At 37.0% G+C, this 20,466-nt stretch overlaps 1 protein-coding gene across 1 annotated transcript; it reads left to right on the top strand.

Moving 5' to 3' along the window:
• The first annotated feature begins 11,342 nt into the window (after window positions 1-11,342).
• LOC136253015 (membrane-associated transporter protein-like) lies at window positions 11,343-19,077 on the top strand. Its single transcript, XM_066045602.1, has 2 exons — window positions 11,343-11,506; window positions 17,238-19,077. The coding sequence occupies exon 2, from the start codon at window positions 17,244-17,246 to the stop codon at window positions 18,921-18,923; it is 1,680 nt and encodes a 559-aa protein (XP_065901674.1). The 5' UTR covers window positions 11,343-11,506; window positions 17,238-17,243; the 3' UTR covers window positions 18,924-19,077.
• Window positions 19,078-20,466: the final 1,389 nt, after the last annotated feature.

The following is a 20,466-nucleotide window of genomic DNA, read 5'->3' as shown; positions in this document are numbered from 1 at the left end:
AAAACCGCAACCAGTGCGTTATAAGTTATAATGCACTCGCTGCGGTCTGCAGCAGTGCAATATACAAATTATAGCACTGGCGGTGCCTTTGAACTGCCCACGCAGAGTGGTACATCATTTTATGTATGCTGTATGCTTCATATATAATGGTGAATTTATGATGTGTGTGTGTGTGCATGAGGTGCTGAAGCATGCCCCAGTTACATCTTTAGCACTCATTGGAAGGTGGAAAAACTGCTCTTCTAGGAATTAACAAGAAGAGTAAATTGTGACTGGAGCAACAAGGCATGTGGGCACATTAAAATACACCTAATTTTCATGACAACTTTTCATGACAATAATGCTATGGCCATACAATGTTTTTATAGCCTTTATTATAAAAATTTAATTGGCAATAATTTTGATCAAAGTTATAGAATGCAGATATTCTATTCTAATACCAAGTTATGATGGTGAAGTGTAGTTTGTGCTCACATGCCCTATTTTTGCAGGCCTGGTCACAATTATACAGCCTTAATATTCTAAATAAAAACAGTCAACTATACTCTAATAGAACATTTATCATAAAGAACAAATATCAGTGTGTGTGTGTGTTCTGAAATTGAACCACTCCTTGCACTGCTTTCATAATTGTGCCAAACATCCTACCATAACAATTGCTTAGAAGTAATTCAATACCTCATCCTCAGGCATCATGCATACATATCAGGCAATGCACTAAGCCTGCGTCAAATTTGCCAGCATAATAAAAAGCATAATAGGCTGAAGTGCTATGCCAGCATAATGCTAGCATATTAGGTGGATATTTCAAACTATGGAGCTTAATTGAAATACTTAGATTGTACTGCCTAATAGAGCAGTCAGTGGAAACTACAACAGAACATAATTCCTAGTTCAGCCTATTATGCTTTTTAAGAAGAATTTGATGTCATGTGATTCATGGTAGATGTAATAGTTTTAACACTGAAGGAGTGCATTGTAGGCCTGAGTCAAATACCGTATTTCTATATTTATAAACCGTTAAAAATATTTCGTCGAAGCTAGCATCCGACGAAAATTAATTACGCGAATTTTTTTTACCAACGTAATATTAGAGAAGTTGAATAAATTCGGTTAACTGCTTTCTGGCCACCTGGATCGAAGCTTGGCCGTTGGCGTTTCAAGAGTATGTTTTTGCTGCAGTATTTTAATAAAACAAGAATGGCCTCCTACAGCCAGGGGAGAGCTGCCGCTGGGTCCTCGCCTGGGGATTTCGCCGCCAGCGATAGCTTTGGCGATGATGCCATGCCATATGATAGACAACTACTCCAGGACCCATTAAATGAAGTATATATATACGAATATGTAAATTGCATGAAATGAGCTTCTAGCTACAACAATTCCACTCGTCCACTCGGCTTGAGTTTGTGACCGGCGGACAACTCTCAGGGTGCAGCCTCCATGGAATGGAGATGCCACACTTAAGTTTCACTGCTTGTTATTCTGCTTCTCCTACATACAAAAAGGACAGTATAATTTTAACGAATTAATAAAGCTACATAATTCAGGGCCGGAGCCCAGAGATTTTGAGTGGTCAGGCCATTCATGGACTACAATGGAGGTCATAGTTATGCACACTACATTTTATTGATTTGAAATTTAAATCACATTATCTACTGTAATGTATTTTGTGTGTGCTAGCTACAGCATGTATTAACATGCTAAGCTAAGGAAGTCTGGGGACATGCTCCCTGGAAAATTTTTGAAAATACATGTTCTGAAATGGCATTTGGAAGCTATTTTACATACACGGTCTCTTTCTGTTTTTTTACACCAAGAATATATCCAGGTAATTTTGTGCTACTGTATACCATTTAATATATAGCTAGTAGCTAATTTTACTTTCATGATACAAAGTGAGTTTAGTTCTTTTGAGATACAGAAGCAATTTTGATTGTAATTGTTAATACATAACATGCATTATCAATTAGCCTATTGTGCAATTCTATGCAGATGGTTCATTAGAAAGTAATTTGAAAACAATTAAAATGGATATAATGGCTTAGATCAACCAGTGTAATAAGAGTATTGATATTGTATACCGAATGCTCTAACTATCACCATGACTGTTCTATTAGAGTATAATGCGATGACTGCTCTATTAGAGTATCTCGCAAATTCAAGTGGCTGAAAAGTGGTCCGGCCAATGCCGGACCGGCCGGACCGTGGGCTCCGGCCCTGTAAATTCATTGTTAAAAAATTTTCAGTTGTAGCTACAAACTTGACATATACTTTGGTTGAAATACTTCCTTTTACAACAAATTCAGTAAAGTACAAAATTAACAGAGCTACATTATCTGTAGGCATCATCCTTACTACATCATCCTTACTTGAACAAGATCCATTTTATATTTGAATGGAACAGAATATGCGCCTTGTGGTACTTATGGGCTCCAGGTTACATATCCCTTCTACTTGTATATAGTATTTGAAAGTAGCTACCTAAAGGTTAAGTTCTTTATCAATGTAAACAACAAAAGTAGGTACACTGTATACCATCACCTTAAATTCTAACTTTCCAAAGGATATGCTGTACAACAACTACAGTATGATTCAGAAATTCCCAACCACAAATAACTACCCTTTGATATCCTGATGGAAAACTGAAGCAAATAATAGGCGTAGCAAGATATTTTTAGATAGGGGGACTCTTAGGTTTGGTATGACACAGTATTAAAGGGCAAAAAAAATGGTCGATACCTGCCAAGAATGGCTGCCCTCCGCCAAATATACAATTATTGTATCACTGATAAAACACATAAAAATCTTTATTAATTTTACAACTTCATAGTTTGTTACTGCTTCTCTGAATACTGTGACTGCCTTATTAGAGTAATTGACTACTCTTTTAGAGTATGTATCTCGATATTTTTGCAATTTACAATCAGAAAATTGCAAGGGGAACTCCAGCCCCCCTTGCCCTCCCAGGTTGCTACGCCTATGCAACTGCAACAGAGATAATTACTTATTGCAGTTTCATCTTTTACTTATTAGTATCTAATTATAGGCTATATAATAGAATTAAATATCTTGCAGCTTCTCGAGGTTGCGCATGCGTTCCTTGTCCCATTTAGAACTCAAACCATGCTGCAGCATTATGTTATGCTGTACTCTTTAATTTAGTTGTACTAACAGTGAGTGAAATGTTGTGAACATTTTAATTTGTATGATGAGATCAGTGTGAAGGCGATGTAGTCCTGGTAGGAAGTTAGAATAGTTGAGTGTTAGAGGGGAAATATATTTGGTGGTATTGAGCAGGTATAGTGTTGTAGGTTATGACAATGATGACATGTAGTGTTAGGATAGTAGTGATCATCAGGTGTCACATTGTAGACACTACCAGTTGTAGTGTTCTGGCACATGACAGCACCATCAACAGAGAAGTGATATAACCACATTATGTAACAATAACAATGTTAACTGTAATGGATTGATTGTATGAATAATTATTATGCACTAGCTATGTGTGGTTCTACTGAATATATAAATTGTGTTGTTGTCAAGGGTAGTAAAACAGGCCACAGAATGGGGAGGGAAATGTAAACTACATAATATAGTGGACTTGAAACCTACGACAAACATTGAAACCATTCTTGTGGGTCTAAGGGAATGCCCCCATCAAAAATAGTTTCAGATTTAAGGTGATATTTTAGACCATAATTGTTACAAGTATTTATTGATATATAAAAGTTGAAGTGTGTCTGCATTCCTTCCTTGTAATGCCACAAATTAAACTCAACAACCCAAACACGTATCGGCATGACACTTCCACAAAATTAAGCGCACATTGTCTAGCAACTCCAAGCTTGTTGTTACAAATCGCTATGTGCTTTTGTTCATTCACTACAGTGTCACGAAGATGGGAGTGTCGAGTAAAAGCTCTGTGAAATTCTTTCTATAAACTGCATGCATGACCGTAAGTAAATACCTATGCCATTCAACTTGCCCATGGGTTTATAAACACTTTTTAGTTGACTGCATGCCAGTATTTGCAAACACAATGTGCGCGGGTGTAATTTCACATCTGTCTAGGTTCAATATCTTCCTTTTTTCATTTAGCCAACCTTTTTGTACACCTTTTTTCAGGATCTTTTTGTTACCAATTTTTCCCCCTGTTACAATTGTGAAGCTTTTATGACACCTCATCTTTCATTAGGCATTTCATTGTCCTTTTTATGACACCTTTATCTCTCATTGTACATCTTCCTTTTTTCAAATTGACACATGCATGTTTTACTGTGTTACCAACAGTTACTAATACTTCTCCTGTGTTAACTGTTAGTTTCACTTTGCAGCTCTTTACTGTAGTATAGGTAGGATATAGAACAGGAGTGCAGTTAGTTGAGTACTAGGTTATAAGCTCACTTGAAGTACATGTGATGAATTATACCAAACACCTCGTGATCAGCACATAGTTTTATGCTTAACTATTTGTCACTGAAGTCAAGTAGTTCTACTGATAGAGTGTATATAGGGCAATAAAGTTTTGCATGTATAAGGAAGGTACTATGTACTTTTCCACTGTGTACGACTTTTCATGCCATTCATCGTTCTTCTCTTTGTGCACTTATACTTTTTTCAAAAAAAATCAAAAACAATCACTGTTTCTTTATGTACTTGCAATACAATTAGCCCCATTAATGCCCATTCTAATTCCTCCCTCCGTTGGTTTTTTTAAAATAAACCATTGACATGAGAGCCAAACAATGAGGTAGTGTGAAATGGGTGGTGCTAATGCAGGAGAAAGAGAGTTGTATATATCTGTTTTAAGCAAATAACATTAATAGGTAGGATAAACTGAGTACATAATACAGGCACTGTGATGTATTGTGCCAGTAATGTGCCCACAGCCATTTCGAAGAGATCATTACCATATCATTGCAAAGTTTATTGCTTGTGATTTTGTCACTAAGTTATTGATAAGACAGGTATACTATAATGTGTGTGTGTGTGTGTGTGTGTGTGTGTGTGTGTGTGTGTGTGTGTGTGTGTGTGTGTGTGTGTGTGTGTGTGTGTGTGTGTGTGTGTGTGTGTGTGTGTGTGTGTGTGTGTGTGTGTGTGTGTGCGTTAAACACATTATCTTACTTGCACACTCACATATTGTTTGAATCATGTACTTTGAAAGTGACATCACTGTGCATGGTGCTTACATAAATGGTGGTGATGATTCAAGTTAATAGCTTGCCATTACCACTGTAAAAATGTGGAGATTGTCCTGCACATAGGGCAGGTAGCTATTTTAAACAGTATGTTAAACTAGGACTGTTCTATTAGAGCTTTTGACTGCTCTAGTAAAGTATCTCTTGCTTTTTAGAGCATTGAGCAATGTATAATTGGGGGAAGGTGAGGATTTCCACTGTACATGGTCACTGTGAATTACATTACTAGTATAGCAGGAGTTTGTAAGTGCCAAAGGCACCTTCAGCACTTATAAGTTTGTGCACTCCAGCCTATTAATATACTGGCATAATTCTGAGTATAATACAATAGGTATAAGCATTAATATTTGTGTCATGCTATAAAACCTTGCCAGTAAGAATGCATGTAATAGTTGAATAAAGATTGATATACTCTAATACAATAGTCAGTAACTCTAATAAGCAGGCAGGTAGTTTTCTTTTGACATGACTGTATTGTCAGCTGAGTATATTAAGCATACAGTAGACTTCACCAAGTAGCACAAATGATTAAAAAATCACTTGTAGTAATGTTTTTTTTAAAAACTTTTAAACAGTTGCTCACAAGCCAAAACTATCGTTGTCTCTCTAAAAGCAAAGTGATATTTAATTTTGAATATAATTGAAGGGCCCAGGTCAGCGGCAAAAGGACATGAGTGCCATTTGAAAACTTCGGTGACAATGTAATGGTAATGGGCATTAACAGAATTTTGAAAACAGCTGAAAAAAGAAAGTGGCTTTATTCTCAAGGGAAACAAAGAGGCTTGAGAGATATGGAGGCAAACCAGCAAGACATCAGATAATTGAGCAATAAAAATTAATGAAACTGGTTGTTAAAATTAATGAAGTATCCAATTTCTTATAGGAACAGTCAGAATGCACTCTAATAAAACATCTCAACATTCCAGTAAAACCCTTTACTGATATATTATTATGCTGGTGACGTTCACCCTGAACTCTGCTCTGGAAATTAGGTGATTAGTGGTGACAGTAAGGGTGTCAAGAGCAGACATGTGCAGTTTGGCTCCATCACAAGCTTGGGAAAGGGTCATATCAAACTGTGTACTTTTGTGGCTTCCACATAGAAAATACATATGGACAAAACTTTGATTGATCACTATAATGTAACTATTATGTCATACACTGGCCAAGAAATACTATACAACTGACCCAAATGTCTGGAACTTTGTAATTTCATCCTCGTATAATTAATGTGTCTGAGGGCCAGCTCAACATGCACGTACATAGGGAATATAGTGACACCAAAATTGGTATGCATCATAATTATGATTATAGTGATGTTATACATATCCAGCAAAGTACAATCTTGAGGCTAAACTATGACTGATTCAGATTTTAGTATATAAAGTTTATAGCTAATATGTGTATACATGTGATCTGGTCTGAGAAAATCTGTCTTATTGCAGCCTTTACAAGTCATATAATATTCCATGTCTTTGCCGAATCTGATTGAAACTGTAGTATACATGCACAGTAACTATAACCACAAGTTATGAGTTATCAAGTAATGCTATTAGGAGAGGCTATATAATGCTGGACCAGGTTTTGGCAGACCAGGTCACATTATATGCACAACGCACATACATGTAAGTTTAATATTAAACTTTAATTCTGAAAAATTATTATGAACTCCTAATTGAGCATATAAACATAAGTAGCCTACTATCCATAATCCATCAAAGAATATAATACTGTGTGTTTTATCAAGTGTATAGCATAAGAATTCTCCCATATTATGTGTTTACCCACCTACATTGTTGTATGCATGATAGCTATTGACCATCATTATGTTCTATTCTGTATAACTTGTATAGTTACTTTGTCATGTTCAGTTGTACATGTTGCTGATTCATACCTTTTTATAGAAAGTAAAACCAAACACAAACAACACAACAGTGTTGTACAATACGTGTACTATACTTTACAGCAAATACTGTATAGCTATCTTCACTAATGATTGTGTTAGGCCAATGAAACTTGATTACCAGTTTCTCGCTCAGATTTTTGAAAATTTGATGCGGGCGGGCGGTTATTATTCATTATTCATTATTTTCCCAAAAGCACAACACACATCCCAAACATGAAGATTTCTGCCAAAAAACAGTGAGATCTACACTGATTACTCTTGCATTAAATAGCTAAAGTACGTTACTAATCTATAACAAGTGATTTTTCCATTAGAGTATAGCTGATTGCTCTATTAGAGTAAAAGTGACTGTTCTATTAGAGTATTTCGATCTGAAATACCAATAATGAAATTCCATGCGGGTGTATCAAAAGCATGCGGGCGATGACGCGAAACTGCTAATCAAGTTTCATTGGCCTTACTGTCATATTTGATTAACTTCTTAGATCAGGATTGCTGATCAAATGACATCCACCAAATAAATTTTACTGTAAATACTATACATCCATATGTTAGCTAGGTAGCTAGTAGAAGCTACAGGTATATTTTAAACAGGAAATTGTGAGATGAAAAGAGCTGAGTTTTTTCTGGAGGTGGTCAAATATCAATCACTAATAACCATGAATATACAATCACACAATTTCAGCCGGTGTTCACTAGGGACCCGCCGATTATGCTGGAATAATTATGAGCATAATAGGTGCCTGAAAGCATTGAGCATAATGCTAGCATAATAGGTAGAACATTTGTGTAATAGTATGAATTCTAGCTTATTAAAATAGTTATCACAGAAAGATCGATATACTCTAATAGAACAATCAGTAACTCTAATAGAACAATTATATAGCTGACTGTTCTATTAGAGTATATCGATCTTTGCAGTAAGTTAGTGCTTCAGCCACTTATCATTTATCCATAAACTGAAAATTATTAGCTGAGTATGAGAACTGAGGCATAAATAATTGAGCATAATTTGAGCATAATAGGTAAGTATTGAGCATAAATTTGAGCATAATAGGTAAATTTTTGAGCAGTGCAGCATAGCATAATAGGTAAAATTATAAGCATAATCGGCGGGTCCCTGTAGGTAATGGAGTAGCTATTAAATGTGGTGCTGTGAGTATGTCATCTGGCAGAGATATCATTCTGGTCACATGGTCATCAATGATGGAAACATGAAGATGATTGCCCCGTATTGTGTTGCCAAGGCAATTTGTGTGAACATCATTGGCATGCAATATTTTATTATTGTGCAGAGCCTCCATGCACCGGGGTCAAGACCCGGGCACAGGAAAATTAATTTTGATTCTGCACAATAGATACGATGATTAGCTACAATTAACTAGTTAAATAAATTATATTAAGTTTATCATCTCTCTATACCTGCTGCATCAGGGGGTAGGATGTCCATAACTTAATTGCTGATGGGATTAAGGAATCTAAATGACAGTCTATTCTTGATAAGGATCTCATATGTATAGCGGTAATGGTGGCCTTGGATTGTGTGAGAGGGGTTAATTCATTTTTGGGTATCTGAATCAGTTTGTTGATAATTTTATATAAGGTTATAGGTCTCATGTTATCTCTTCTTTGTGATAAAGATGAGAGTAGCTTATCATTTCAATAACACTTGCTTGGTTGGAATATATAGTTGTTTGTTATAAAATGGGCGGTCGATGTTGCACCAGTTCAAGCTTATATGTGAGAGAGGAAATCATCATTATTAAAAGTGATAAAACAAGTACAATAGATTAATCCTCAGTCTCACAGTCAGATCACACTAAATGAAAATCTGTGTGGGCACAGCAAGGAGTATCCCAGCACCAGGGCCGCCCACAGGGGGGCAACTGGGGCATTTTGCCCCGGGCCCCAACCTGAAAGGGGCCCCCTGAATACCTGTTTAAAAGATCGATATACTCTAATAGAGCAGTCAGATCTAAATACTCTAATAGAGCAGTCACAGTATTCTTCAGAGGAGCAGTGTAGCAAGCTTATAGATAAGGAGATATGGTTGGTGATGGGTAGTTATTGTCATTGCCAGCAGGTTGTGACTTTTTTTTTTTTTTTTTTTGTCTTCACCTTACAACTGGGTGAAGGGCCCCACTTTAACTCTTTGCCCTGGGCCCCTTAATTTCTCTGGGCGGCCCTGCCCAGCACACTAATTTCAATGGTTTCATAGTAGTTAAATACCAGCAGGGGATCAAGCTCTGCAAGCAGTTGTAGATATTCAGTCTTGTTTTGTTTTGTTTCCTAGATCTAGCAGATTAAATGTTGTGTTCTGAATCTAAAGGGCATGTTAGTTCAAGGAAAGCAACCAAGGTTATACACAACAATATCTGGCCTGAAAGGTGTGGTAACTAGGGTTGGTGGAATGTATATGGTAGTTCGAGGAGCTTCACTAGATCACAAACCCTGAAGGTCAACATAAACACAAATAGATAGATAGTCACATTAAATTCTTTCAGCTTAGAGGCCAGTAGATAAAGTACTTGGTCATGGCAGTATGTGTATCTTTATTGTGTTAAAGAGCAATGGTATAGGATGGGTAGAACCACACAAAGTACACTTTACAAAAGATTAAACACACCATGCATTGCATCAAGTTAACTGCAGTAGTAAAGATGTCTGAAGCAGCCCGCAGAATAAATGACAACTGCCCTAGGTGGAAGCCAGACATCAGTCGGTGCATAATCTCTCTAACTTTGCAGAGTTATCAAACTTTGATTGGACTGAAAGAGTTTGCAAATGAGTTTCACATTCAGACATGTTTACATACTTGTGTATAGATATATGCATGGGCTCCAAGCTGTAGCTACAAGCATAATCCAAAATTGGCTGGACAATGGTAAGGTAACAATTCTTTTTAGCTGTTGAAGTACAGAAACTGAGACTTCTTTTGAGAAAACAAAGAGTTGCATTCGCTTTTTTGCTATGATACTACTCTGTCAACATGATTGGTCCATATAAATGAACAAAAATGTTCATGACGTTGATAGTCATATATATATGTTGCGTGAGATGACTGTTCAGTTTGATGCTGACTAATGTAATATAGCTAATAGCAGGCACAGGGCAAGCACTTGAGTCAAGTGCTTATGCACTTCCTCCCAAGCACCGGACTTAAGCACAAGGACAAATGTTTCAATAAAGTAAAACTGTAAATGCTTCAAGCACAAAATGAAGCACTTTAAAGTGTTTGATATAATATTTGAAATAACAGTAGGTAAATTTGTAAATGTGACCGGGCCTGCGAAAGCAGGGAATGTGAACACTAACTACACCCCATTACACTACAGGTCATATTTCAGTTCTGAAACAGACTATTTTCATTCTGTAAACTGCATCATAAAGCCAATTAAATGCTGATTACGAGATGAAAATTACATTGTCATAGCATAATGGTACAAAAAGTTATGAGTGGTGAAAGTTTGAAAAAAAGGGAAAAAATCATGTGCCCATATGCCCTATTTTTGCAGGCCCATGCAGTCACAAATAATTATTAGTTTAATTCCTTAAGCATTTAGCAAACAAATATTAAGTGGTAAAATGTTTCATCCTTCAATCTACATCTGTCCAGTCTGAAGACTACAACAGCAAATGAAATAAAATGCTTTTTAAATTGTTTACTAGCACAGTTTGGCTATCAAAAGTTTAACAGAAGGGAGACTTTAGCTATAAGGTAAAGGCTGGCAGTCTTTGTGCTTATAAGCACTTTTTGCATAAAGGGCTTGAGTACCAGCACAAGCACAAACGCTTCAAAGCACTTGAAAATAAGACAGTGATTCATTGTAAAGCTGCACAAGTGCTTAGCTATAAAGCGTAGCTATATAAGTGCTTAAGTGTTTGCCCCAGGCCTGGGCTGATAGGGAATGTCTGCTTGATATATTTAATTTACAATGCATTAATTGGCTGCCGCCAAATTGCAGCGTTATAGGAATGACTTAATTAGTAGCTATGGCTACGTATCTGTATTTCGAAGGAGCGGGCGGCGCCAGACTGCATAATTCCATGGACCGACAGGCTGTAATAAATGACTGAAGTAGGAATTAAATAGCTATCCACTTGCAGGTGTAAACTAATTACCTCCCTTGTTTCATTGCTCAGCTTTAAATTTCTCTTAATAATTACTACCGTTGCTCTCCCGCTATATATGGTGGTATTTATGTATCACGTGCTTTGATTTAAGGCGTTACCCTCACTTTTTAATACTATCACTGTACTTTATCACTGCAAGGTGCAAGGCCCAAGGCCCGTTAAAACGGAAGAAGTATATTAACAAGGATGCATATGGTGTAGACAACGCTTCGGTGAACAGTGCTGAAAGCAGTGGGATAAATTTCCAGTCTAACACTCAGTGAAGTAGGTTCATAATACGTCGATTTATTAATATGCACACATAGATTTTCGAGAGAGATCTATGATGCGCCTATCAATGTCACGCCCCACCTATTAGGTCGGGCAAGCAGGTGGGGATTTCTAGGGGATTCGTCATGCAAACCGAGTTGTATCCATTGTGCCTCACATTGTACTGTTAGTACATGAATAAGTTGTCCCCAGGGGTGGGGAAATTGTCACCTCGCATTTGCAACTGAATCCCCACCTCTCTGCCCTAGGGCATGACATTGATAATTAATTTGATAGGCACATTCTCGTGTAGACCAGACCTATTTTTTCTGATTATGATTATGATTAAATATGAGTAAAGGCATAGCCTGTATACCCGATCAATACAAAGTATTATACAAAAATAAATCTTGAATCTAGTAAATAACTGTCTAGCAACGATTTAAAAATATTAATTGAGGTACTATTTACTATGTACGTAGGTAAGGTATTCCAATTATTGGTGATCCTATTATAATAAAGTAATTTGATCTACACAACAATCTTGACTGTTCCTTAAGCAACTTGAACTGATGCCCCCTGGTGGTAGTATTTGAGAAAGTATATAAATTAGTAAAATCTGTGTTGAAGTAGTTATTAAGAATTGTATAAAGGAAAATTAGGTCACCTCTCAGACGTCTGTATTGGAGTGATGGTACTGATAATAATGTCAACCTCTCAGAATAGGATTTATCCTGTAGTTGTGGGAGAAGACGGGCAGCTCTTTGTTGCACCTTCTCTATCTTTCTCTGGTCAAGAGTGTAATGAGGTCCCCAAATAGCATTGTTATAATCTAAGATGGGTCGAACTAACGTACTGATAGGGTCAAGATAATCAAAAGATTTTTTAATCAATCCAAGTACTTGGTTAACTTTGGTGGTGACTTGAGCAGTGTGGTCACGAAATTTTATTTGGCTGTCAAAAAGAATACCAAGGTCACTGTGTGATGTATCGAGTGCAATTAGTGTTCATTGAGATAGTAAGGGCCGTGGTAGTGAGCTGGGCCAAGTGAAGATGCTTGCATTTGGAAACATTAAATTTCAATTGTCACTGTTGTGACCATCTGTGGAGTAGATCCAAGCCATTCTGTAACATGGTGTAGTCATCCTTATTTCTAATGACATGAAAACATTAGAACAGGGCTTGACAAAATTGATGGTATCTCATTCACAAACATTGCAACACGGAGCCTTGGGATGGGAAAAAAATTGGCCTGGTACTAAGAATTCTGTGCAACCTATACTGCTTAATGGTGGGTGCTGATTCGTAAAGCCATTCACTACTGAGCAACATGCTTTAAAATATAATAATCACAGCACCTAAAGAAAGCACATTGGTTTGACCTAGCTATGTGGGTTTAATTTGTTGATAAAGTCACATAATAATTATTAGGATGTGGAAATAGTGCCAGCTCCAGTTATAAAGTGAATGGCTATTTTACCAACGCTAGTCCATTGTTTATCCGGACTATCAAACCACACTATTATAGTTGTATTGAAGTAAGCTAGGGTTGGCATGCATCTAGTATGTCCTGAGTATTTGATTTTAGGGAACACGACCAGCAGTTATTAGCATTAGGTTTGGGTCAGGTTCAGCTTTGGTTTCTTCTTCATTCACTCTTGTTACAGACGTCACTTCAGTTGGATGTTTATAAGGTAGAAACTAAAAGAGGTGGGTAGCTACAACACCGGTGGTACGGTGGTTATGAGTATGGATATGAGTACGGAGGCTCGGGTATGAACCCCAACTTTTTTTCGCTTTCTTAGAGTTTTTTTTTTAATGCATGTGACTACCGGTACTATAATTATAACCTGCCTAATTATTATAAAGGTATGGATATGCGATTGCTTGGGTATATGCTTTTCAGTTGTATGAGCACTCAGGTGTAGCAACAACAAAAAAATTAAGTGAGGGGGCTAAGAAGAGTAGTACAACTGCCACTGTTTGATACAATTTGTACAGTGTGCAAAGCACATTCAGCAAGCAAAGCATGTTCTGAGCATGACCCACAGGGATTAAGTTTTTTTTTAAAACTTTGACCCTCTGAAATGTAAAAGTGCACAATATATAATAGTGTGTAGTTTAATGTTTAGCACAAGCTGTTTTGCTCTGCTTATCAGCATGAATGCCTGCTTCCTTGTTCCAAATACGTAAAATAAATGTTATGAACAAAATTGGAAACAGCAGTTTGTAGTATCTGGACAATTATAATAGGAGTGTTATATCAAGAGTTCATAATATATGAACTCTCGGTTATATGATATCCTGTTCAGTATAGTGTGTAGATATATCAAAAGCTGCTGACCAGTAATAGAGTTTTAGCATAATAATTATTATGCATATTTGTGCCCACACAGTTTGAGTAGTAATTACATTTGGAGGTTATAAAAGTAGCTATTCGGAATCACCACAGGAGTAACAACCACAAAGAGTTAATTTTAATATGCTAGCTATTGAAGGCTATTGAAGTCAGTATGACTGCTTCCTTCTTATCAATGGTGGAGAAAGTAGTTGATGTGAGGAGGGCTGACCAGAGTATAGAATCTCTAGCAGGTAGTGCAGCCCCCAGAAGCTGTAACCATTTGTGACTGGGCCTGTGAAAATAGGCATGTGGGCACATGATTTTTGTCTACTTTTCAAACTTTCATCACTCATAACTTTTAGTACCATTACAAAGCAAGGCAATTTTCAGCTCTTAGTAAGCATTTAATATGCAGGTTACAGAATGCAAACATTCTGTTCCGGAACAGTGGAACCTCCCTTATCCGGACCTCTTTTATCCAGACACCTCCATTGTTCGGACAGCCCAAATTGGTTGTATGGCTTGTAGTTTATTGACCATAATGAAGTTTGGTTTAGATGAAAGCACAAGGAAAGAACCTAAAGATTGCTATTACCTGTTTGGTGGCTTGATTATTCTACTAATAATAACTACCAGTTGGTTGCAGGTGATAATGCATTTTTACAGCCCAGATGAATGCTCTGTAGTGACTTCCCCCTCTTCCCACTAAATTGCATAGCACTAACTGATAGCAACAATATTTGTTTTTAATTAGTCACTTTAGTATAATAGCATGCTATTCTTAGTTACGGACATTTCTGAGATATGGACAGTAGTATGTACCAGACCGCCCGGATAAGAGAGATTCCACTGTACTAAGATATGACCTGTAGTGTGACAGGGTGTAGTTTGTGCCTACATGACCTGTTTTTGTACGCCTGGTCACATTTTAGCTCTAGAATTAATTTATAGGTATACTTTGAAGCAATTCAACTAAAAAACAATTTTTTACTCAAAACTGATTAAAACCTCTTTTGGCAATGTTGACTACAGGGTCAATAAACATACAGCAACAAAAAATAGCCTTTGAACACTTGGAAGCACTTGGTGCAGTGGTAATGCACCAACTCTCAAGGAAGAGGTTAGTGGTTCGATCGGATTTTTTTTTTGCTTTTAGGAACATGTTTTTGTGAAGCGTTTAGACTGCTCTATTGGGGTATTTGAGCGTTCTATTAGAGTATATCAATCTTTTTCATGGTTTTCAGCCTCACTCCAAGAAGGATAATTTTCGGTGAGATATCATTCTGAGGGGGGCTAAGCCCCCTCCAGAGACTGGAGCCCTCCTAGCCCCCCTCCCCCATCCCTTTCCACCGCCTATGCTTCTTATCAGTGGCCATCTCTTTTCCCAATTGCTAATAAAAGTGTGAATGTATAATCATGAATAAATTGGCACTGGCCATCAATGCTGTACCATGCAAGCCACTAAATTAAGCAATGCATTAGCTAACTAAGACAATAAGAATGCTCCCTGCACAGCAATTACTGTATGCTATTTCTATAGCTACTCGTATATTTAAAATTTACAAAGTAGGATCCAAGCGATAGAAAAATTATGACATTTCAACATAGCTCAGTGGGAAAATCCCTACATTGGCATATTATTGCATTTACTTTGTTCAATGCCATTGTAGGGATTTTCTCACTGAACATTGTGTTGTAATACCACCATCATTTCAGTACTTTTATTGCTTGAATCCCTACTTTTTTATTATTGTGTTTGTTTAGTTTTTGCTATAGCATGCATATATGTAGCCATGATATACACTGTACACATGTGACTGTTCTATCAGAATATCGGTGGCACATGGCTGTTGAATTACGGTGACTGCTTTGTTAGAGTATCCAGAGTGAGCCTTTGTCCTACGTATATGTGACATTTCAATGAGTGTGGCAACTGTACACCTTATTTCACTATGCTATTCATTATAAGCCAATAAGGAGCTTGTTTGCTACAAGTGCAGCTAGATGTTTTCCGTGCCTCTCATGCAGTTAGCAAGGGACATAGCTGCCGTGTTCTAGCTGTTCTATACAAGTATGAAGAAAAAGTAAGAATTTTAAGATAAAAAGTAATGTGTAGTGAAACAAGAGAGGTCACCCTAATGAACAGTAATAGTGTACTATATGATAAACATATATAGTTAGACCATTAAATGTCCATTGAGGAGCGTAAAATCTAGTTAGATCATATCAGGGCTTGGTCATCATTGCTCTGTTTTCGGTAGGCCTGCGTCAAATATACCAGCATAATAGGCTGGAGTGCTATTCCAGCATGATGCTAGCATATTAGGTGGATATTTCAAACTATGCAGCGTAATTCCATGAAAATATATCGATACTCCCTAATAGAGCAGTCAGTGGAAACTGCAAACTGTAATAGAGCACTCAAATGTATTGTACATAGCTCCTTAGATTGATACTCTCTAATAGAACAGTCACCTTGTAGTGAGGTACTCTAATAGAGCATTCACTGATCAAAATGATCCAAGATAATGTTGCTAACCTAGGAGAATAAAGCAAGCATAATAGGAACACTGAAGAGGACAATAGGTGAAATTTTGGAAAGTTCCTGAAGCATTTTAGGCAAAATTTTGAGCATATTTGACTGAGGCCTAGTTTTCAGTGACAACAGGTAATACTGAATATCTAATACCCTGTACAGTATTGTAGTGTAAACACTTCAAATAGCTTTGCAGCATCGAAATACACTCTCAAGAAAATTGTTCAAAATTAATTAATGCCTCAATATGGTTTTGTTGCATAAAAAAGATGACAAGCAACATAGTGGAAGATAAAAGGAATGGTAATGTAAAGAGGCAGAAACTTGTTGGAGACCCATATGTGAATTAGATACAGCGTTTGACATAAAATGGTGGCTGTACAATACAAACTGTTTATCCTCTAACCTTATTATTACTACATAAGGCCGTGTGAGTTTCTTCAATATTTGTTTTAACACAATAATTTGACATTAAGACTATTTTTCTATGATGTGCTGTTTGATACCCATGAATTGCAATTGTTGGATAAAATTGCGAATAGCAACAACATTTTGCTGAACTAATGTAGTTAACAAGTCAACATCAACGGGTTAAGCAACTTTGAATCCCTGGCTTGAGCATATGAAAACCTCCTGTGTGCCATGAATGGGTGCCTTTTTTACCGTCCACACACCTATGATTTGTGAACACAATGTCCAGTTTACAAGTAAGATACAACTGGAATGAGTGTTATAGCTACATTGTATTACACATAGTAAAACAGTATTAATGTTGCATATGACTACACTACATTTTTGGATATTGTTATAATTTAAGTACGTATGTTGATCCTTCATGATCCTTGGAGTTCTAACTTCTTTTCTCACAGGTAGAAGGAAATGACGTACAAACAATTGTCAATACTTCGGCTATTTGCCCTAAATGCAATGTCTGGTTGCATTGATCTGGTGTATGCTGTGGAGGGAGCCTATTTTGTACCAGCAATTTTTGATAGTGGAATCTCACATATATATGGAGCAATGTTGATATCCATCAGTCCTTTTATGGGAATAATTTTTCAAAGTTACATGGGAACAGCTAGTGACCAGTGTCAGTGTTTCTGGGGAAGACGAAGGCCATTTATATTAGCACTAACAATCACTTGTTTGATTGGTCTATTGTTGTTTCCTTTCACTGAAGATATAGCAGATTTGATTAACCAGCAAGACCTTCAAGAAGCAGTTCTTATTGTCTTAGTAGTTATTGCTACGTTCTTTAGTGACTTTAGTGCTGGGTCCCTTCTAGGTCCTGTAAGAGCCTACCTTCTTGATGTAGTACCACAAAATAAAACAAAAACTGGAAACATTATATACTCGATATGCGTCTCAATAGGAGCTGCTATAGGATTTGGAATTGGATCTATAAAATGGTCGTCCATTTTCACTTCCTCAAATGACTTCAGTTTTCAAGTCAAGTTTGTCTGCATTGTGACATGTTTCTTAGTAATTTTGTGCATCATTATAACACTATGTAGTGTGAAGGAACAAAACCCACGTGAAATCAGTGATGATGAGGAGATTAATCTTCTAGATGAACATTCTAAAGGAACTCAAACAGACTTTGATAACTCACTGTTTGGAATAGGCATAGACACCATGTCTATTGATGAAATATTTAATCATTCAGAGAACTGTGATTTTGTAACTGTTGAAAATGGATCAAAATATTGCTGCTCTTGTTTTGGAAACTTGTTTAGCTCAATCAAGGGTAATTTCATTTTTATGAAGTACATGTCTCTGTCAATGATCATCTTATGCATAGCATTTTTCTTTTCTCTGGTTGGTTTGTACACACAAATATACTTCTTCACCACTTACATGGCAGAGGTTGTTTATGATGGTGACGTTGATGCTCCTGATAATTCTACAGCTTATGAGAACTACACTGATGGTGTAGCATTTGGATCACTAGCACTGGGGATTGCTGCCATTGTTGCTTTGGTGGTGTCTTTGCTACTTGGACCCATCATAAGGCTAGTTGGGATGAGGCTTACACTCGTGACATCATACATTCTACTAATGCTACAAAGCGGTGTACTGATTGTTAGTCATAATGCTGTAGTTGCAGCAGTGCTTGCTCCAGCTATTTACATTTCACTAATTGTGATATTGGCTATCCCATTCATATTGGTATCCATTTACGAAACTAAAGGATTACTGTTAAGAAAAACATGGCCATACCCTAGTACTAACTTAACTGGAAGAGCATGTTCCGTACTGTGTATTGCTCTATTCATGGGTCAGGCCTTTGCACTGATTGTTAATGGACCCCTCATTAATTTATATGGTAGTGCTGAAGCTGTGATGATATTAACTTGTGTGACTTCATTTTTGGGTGCTGTAACTGCTGGTTTTGTAACTGTACCATCTGATAGCAGTAAAAAAGTACAGATAGGTTCAAAGATGGTTGATGCTTCTTGTCAGACCACAAATGACCGACTACTTTTGGGTGTATCAAACCCTTTAGCTTTACATTGTGTGGATGAAGACTTTGATGATGAATTAGATGACACCCTGTAGTACTGCAACACAAGTGTGTACATTAATATGTGTATAATAATTATTAAGAGAATGTGTATAATATTGTTTCACTAAAACTTCCTTAAACGTATACCACATACTGATATCTATGTACAATGCAACATTTGAATAACTATTAATAAAATCTCTGGTAAAGGTATTTAAAACTTGTAATTCATCTGCACGTTTGTGTAACTTGTATACATACAATACGTACATAAAACATAGTTACTCATCTTGCAGAGCTTGTGACATAAGTTTAACAAAGTGATTTATTTGGTCAGTTTTCTGTTGCTTTGTGTTGAACTATTGTTTGATGCATCTGACATACACAATATCATTTTATGTACGCTGTATGCTTCATATACAATGGTGAATTTATGATGTGTGTGTGTGCATGAGGTGCTGAAGCACGCCCCAGTTACATCTTTAGCACTCATTGGAAGGTGGAAAAACTGCTTTTCTAGGAATTAACAAGAAGAGTAAATTGTGACTGGAGCAACTATCTACAAGGTAACTTATTCTAACTGATCTTTCTACAGGGCAATTTGTTTGTGGCAGAATTTTATACAGGGTGATTTCTTTGCAGCTGAAGTCTCTACAAGGTAACTTCTTTTAGCTGGTCTCTCTACAGGGTGATTTGTTTGTAGCTGAACGATCTACAAGGTAACTTCTTCTAGGTGATCTCTCTACAGGGTGGTTTGTTTGTAGCTGAATTCTGTACAGGTGATTTGTTTGCAGCTGAGCTCTTTACAAAATGGTTTCTTTGTAGCTGAACTCTCTAAAAGGTAACGTCTTCTAACAGATCTTTCTACAGGGCAATTTGTTTGTGGCTGAATTTTCTACAGGGAGATTTCTTTGCAGCTGAACTCTCTACATGGTGGTTTCTTTGTAGCTGAACCATCTACAAGGTAATTTCTTCTAGCTGATCTCTCTACAGGGTGATTGTTTGTAGCTGAATTCTGTACAGGTGATTTGTTTGCAGCTGAGCTCTTTACAGAATGGTTTCTTTGTAGCTGAACTCTCTACAAGGTAACTTTTCTAGCTGATGTCTCTACAAGGTCACTAGTTTGCAGCTGAACTCTCTACATGGTGGTTTCTTTGTAACTGAACTTTCTACAAGGTGACTTCTTCTAGCTGATCTTTCTACAGGGTGATTTGTTTGTAGCTGAATTCTCTACAAGGTAACTTCTTCTAGCTGATCTCTCTACAGGGAGATTTGTTTGTAGCTGACTCTCTACAGGTGATTTGTTTGAGGCTGAACTCTCTAAATGATGGTTTCTTTGTAGCTGAACTCTCTACAAGTTAACTTCTTCTAGCTGATCTCTCTACAGGGTGATTGTTTGTAGCTGAATTCTGTACAGGTGATTTGTTTGCAGCTGAGCTCTTTAAATAATGGTTTCTTTGTAGCTGAACTCTCTACAAGGTAACTTTTCTAGCTGATGTCTCTACAAGGTCACTAGTTTGCAGCTGAACTCTCTACATGGTGGTTTCTTTGTAACTGAACTTTCTACAAGGTGACTTCTTCTAGCTGATCTTTCTA

The sequence above is a fragment of the Dysidea avara genome, chromosome 4 (assembly GCF_963678975.1).
Source record: "Dysidea avara chromosome 4, odDysAvar1.4, whole genome shotgun sequence".
NCBI classification, from domain to species: domain Eukaryota; kingdom Metazoa; phylum Porifera; class Demospongiae; order Dictyoceratida; family Dysideidae; genus Dysidea; species Dysidea avara.
The sequence above is the reverse complement of the archived record's forward strand: the minus strand, read 5'-3'. Positions and strand labels throughout refer to the sequence as shown.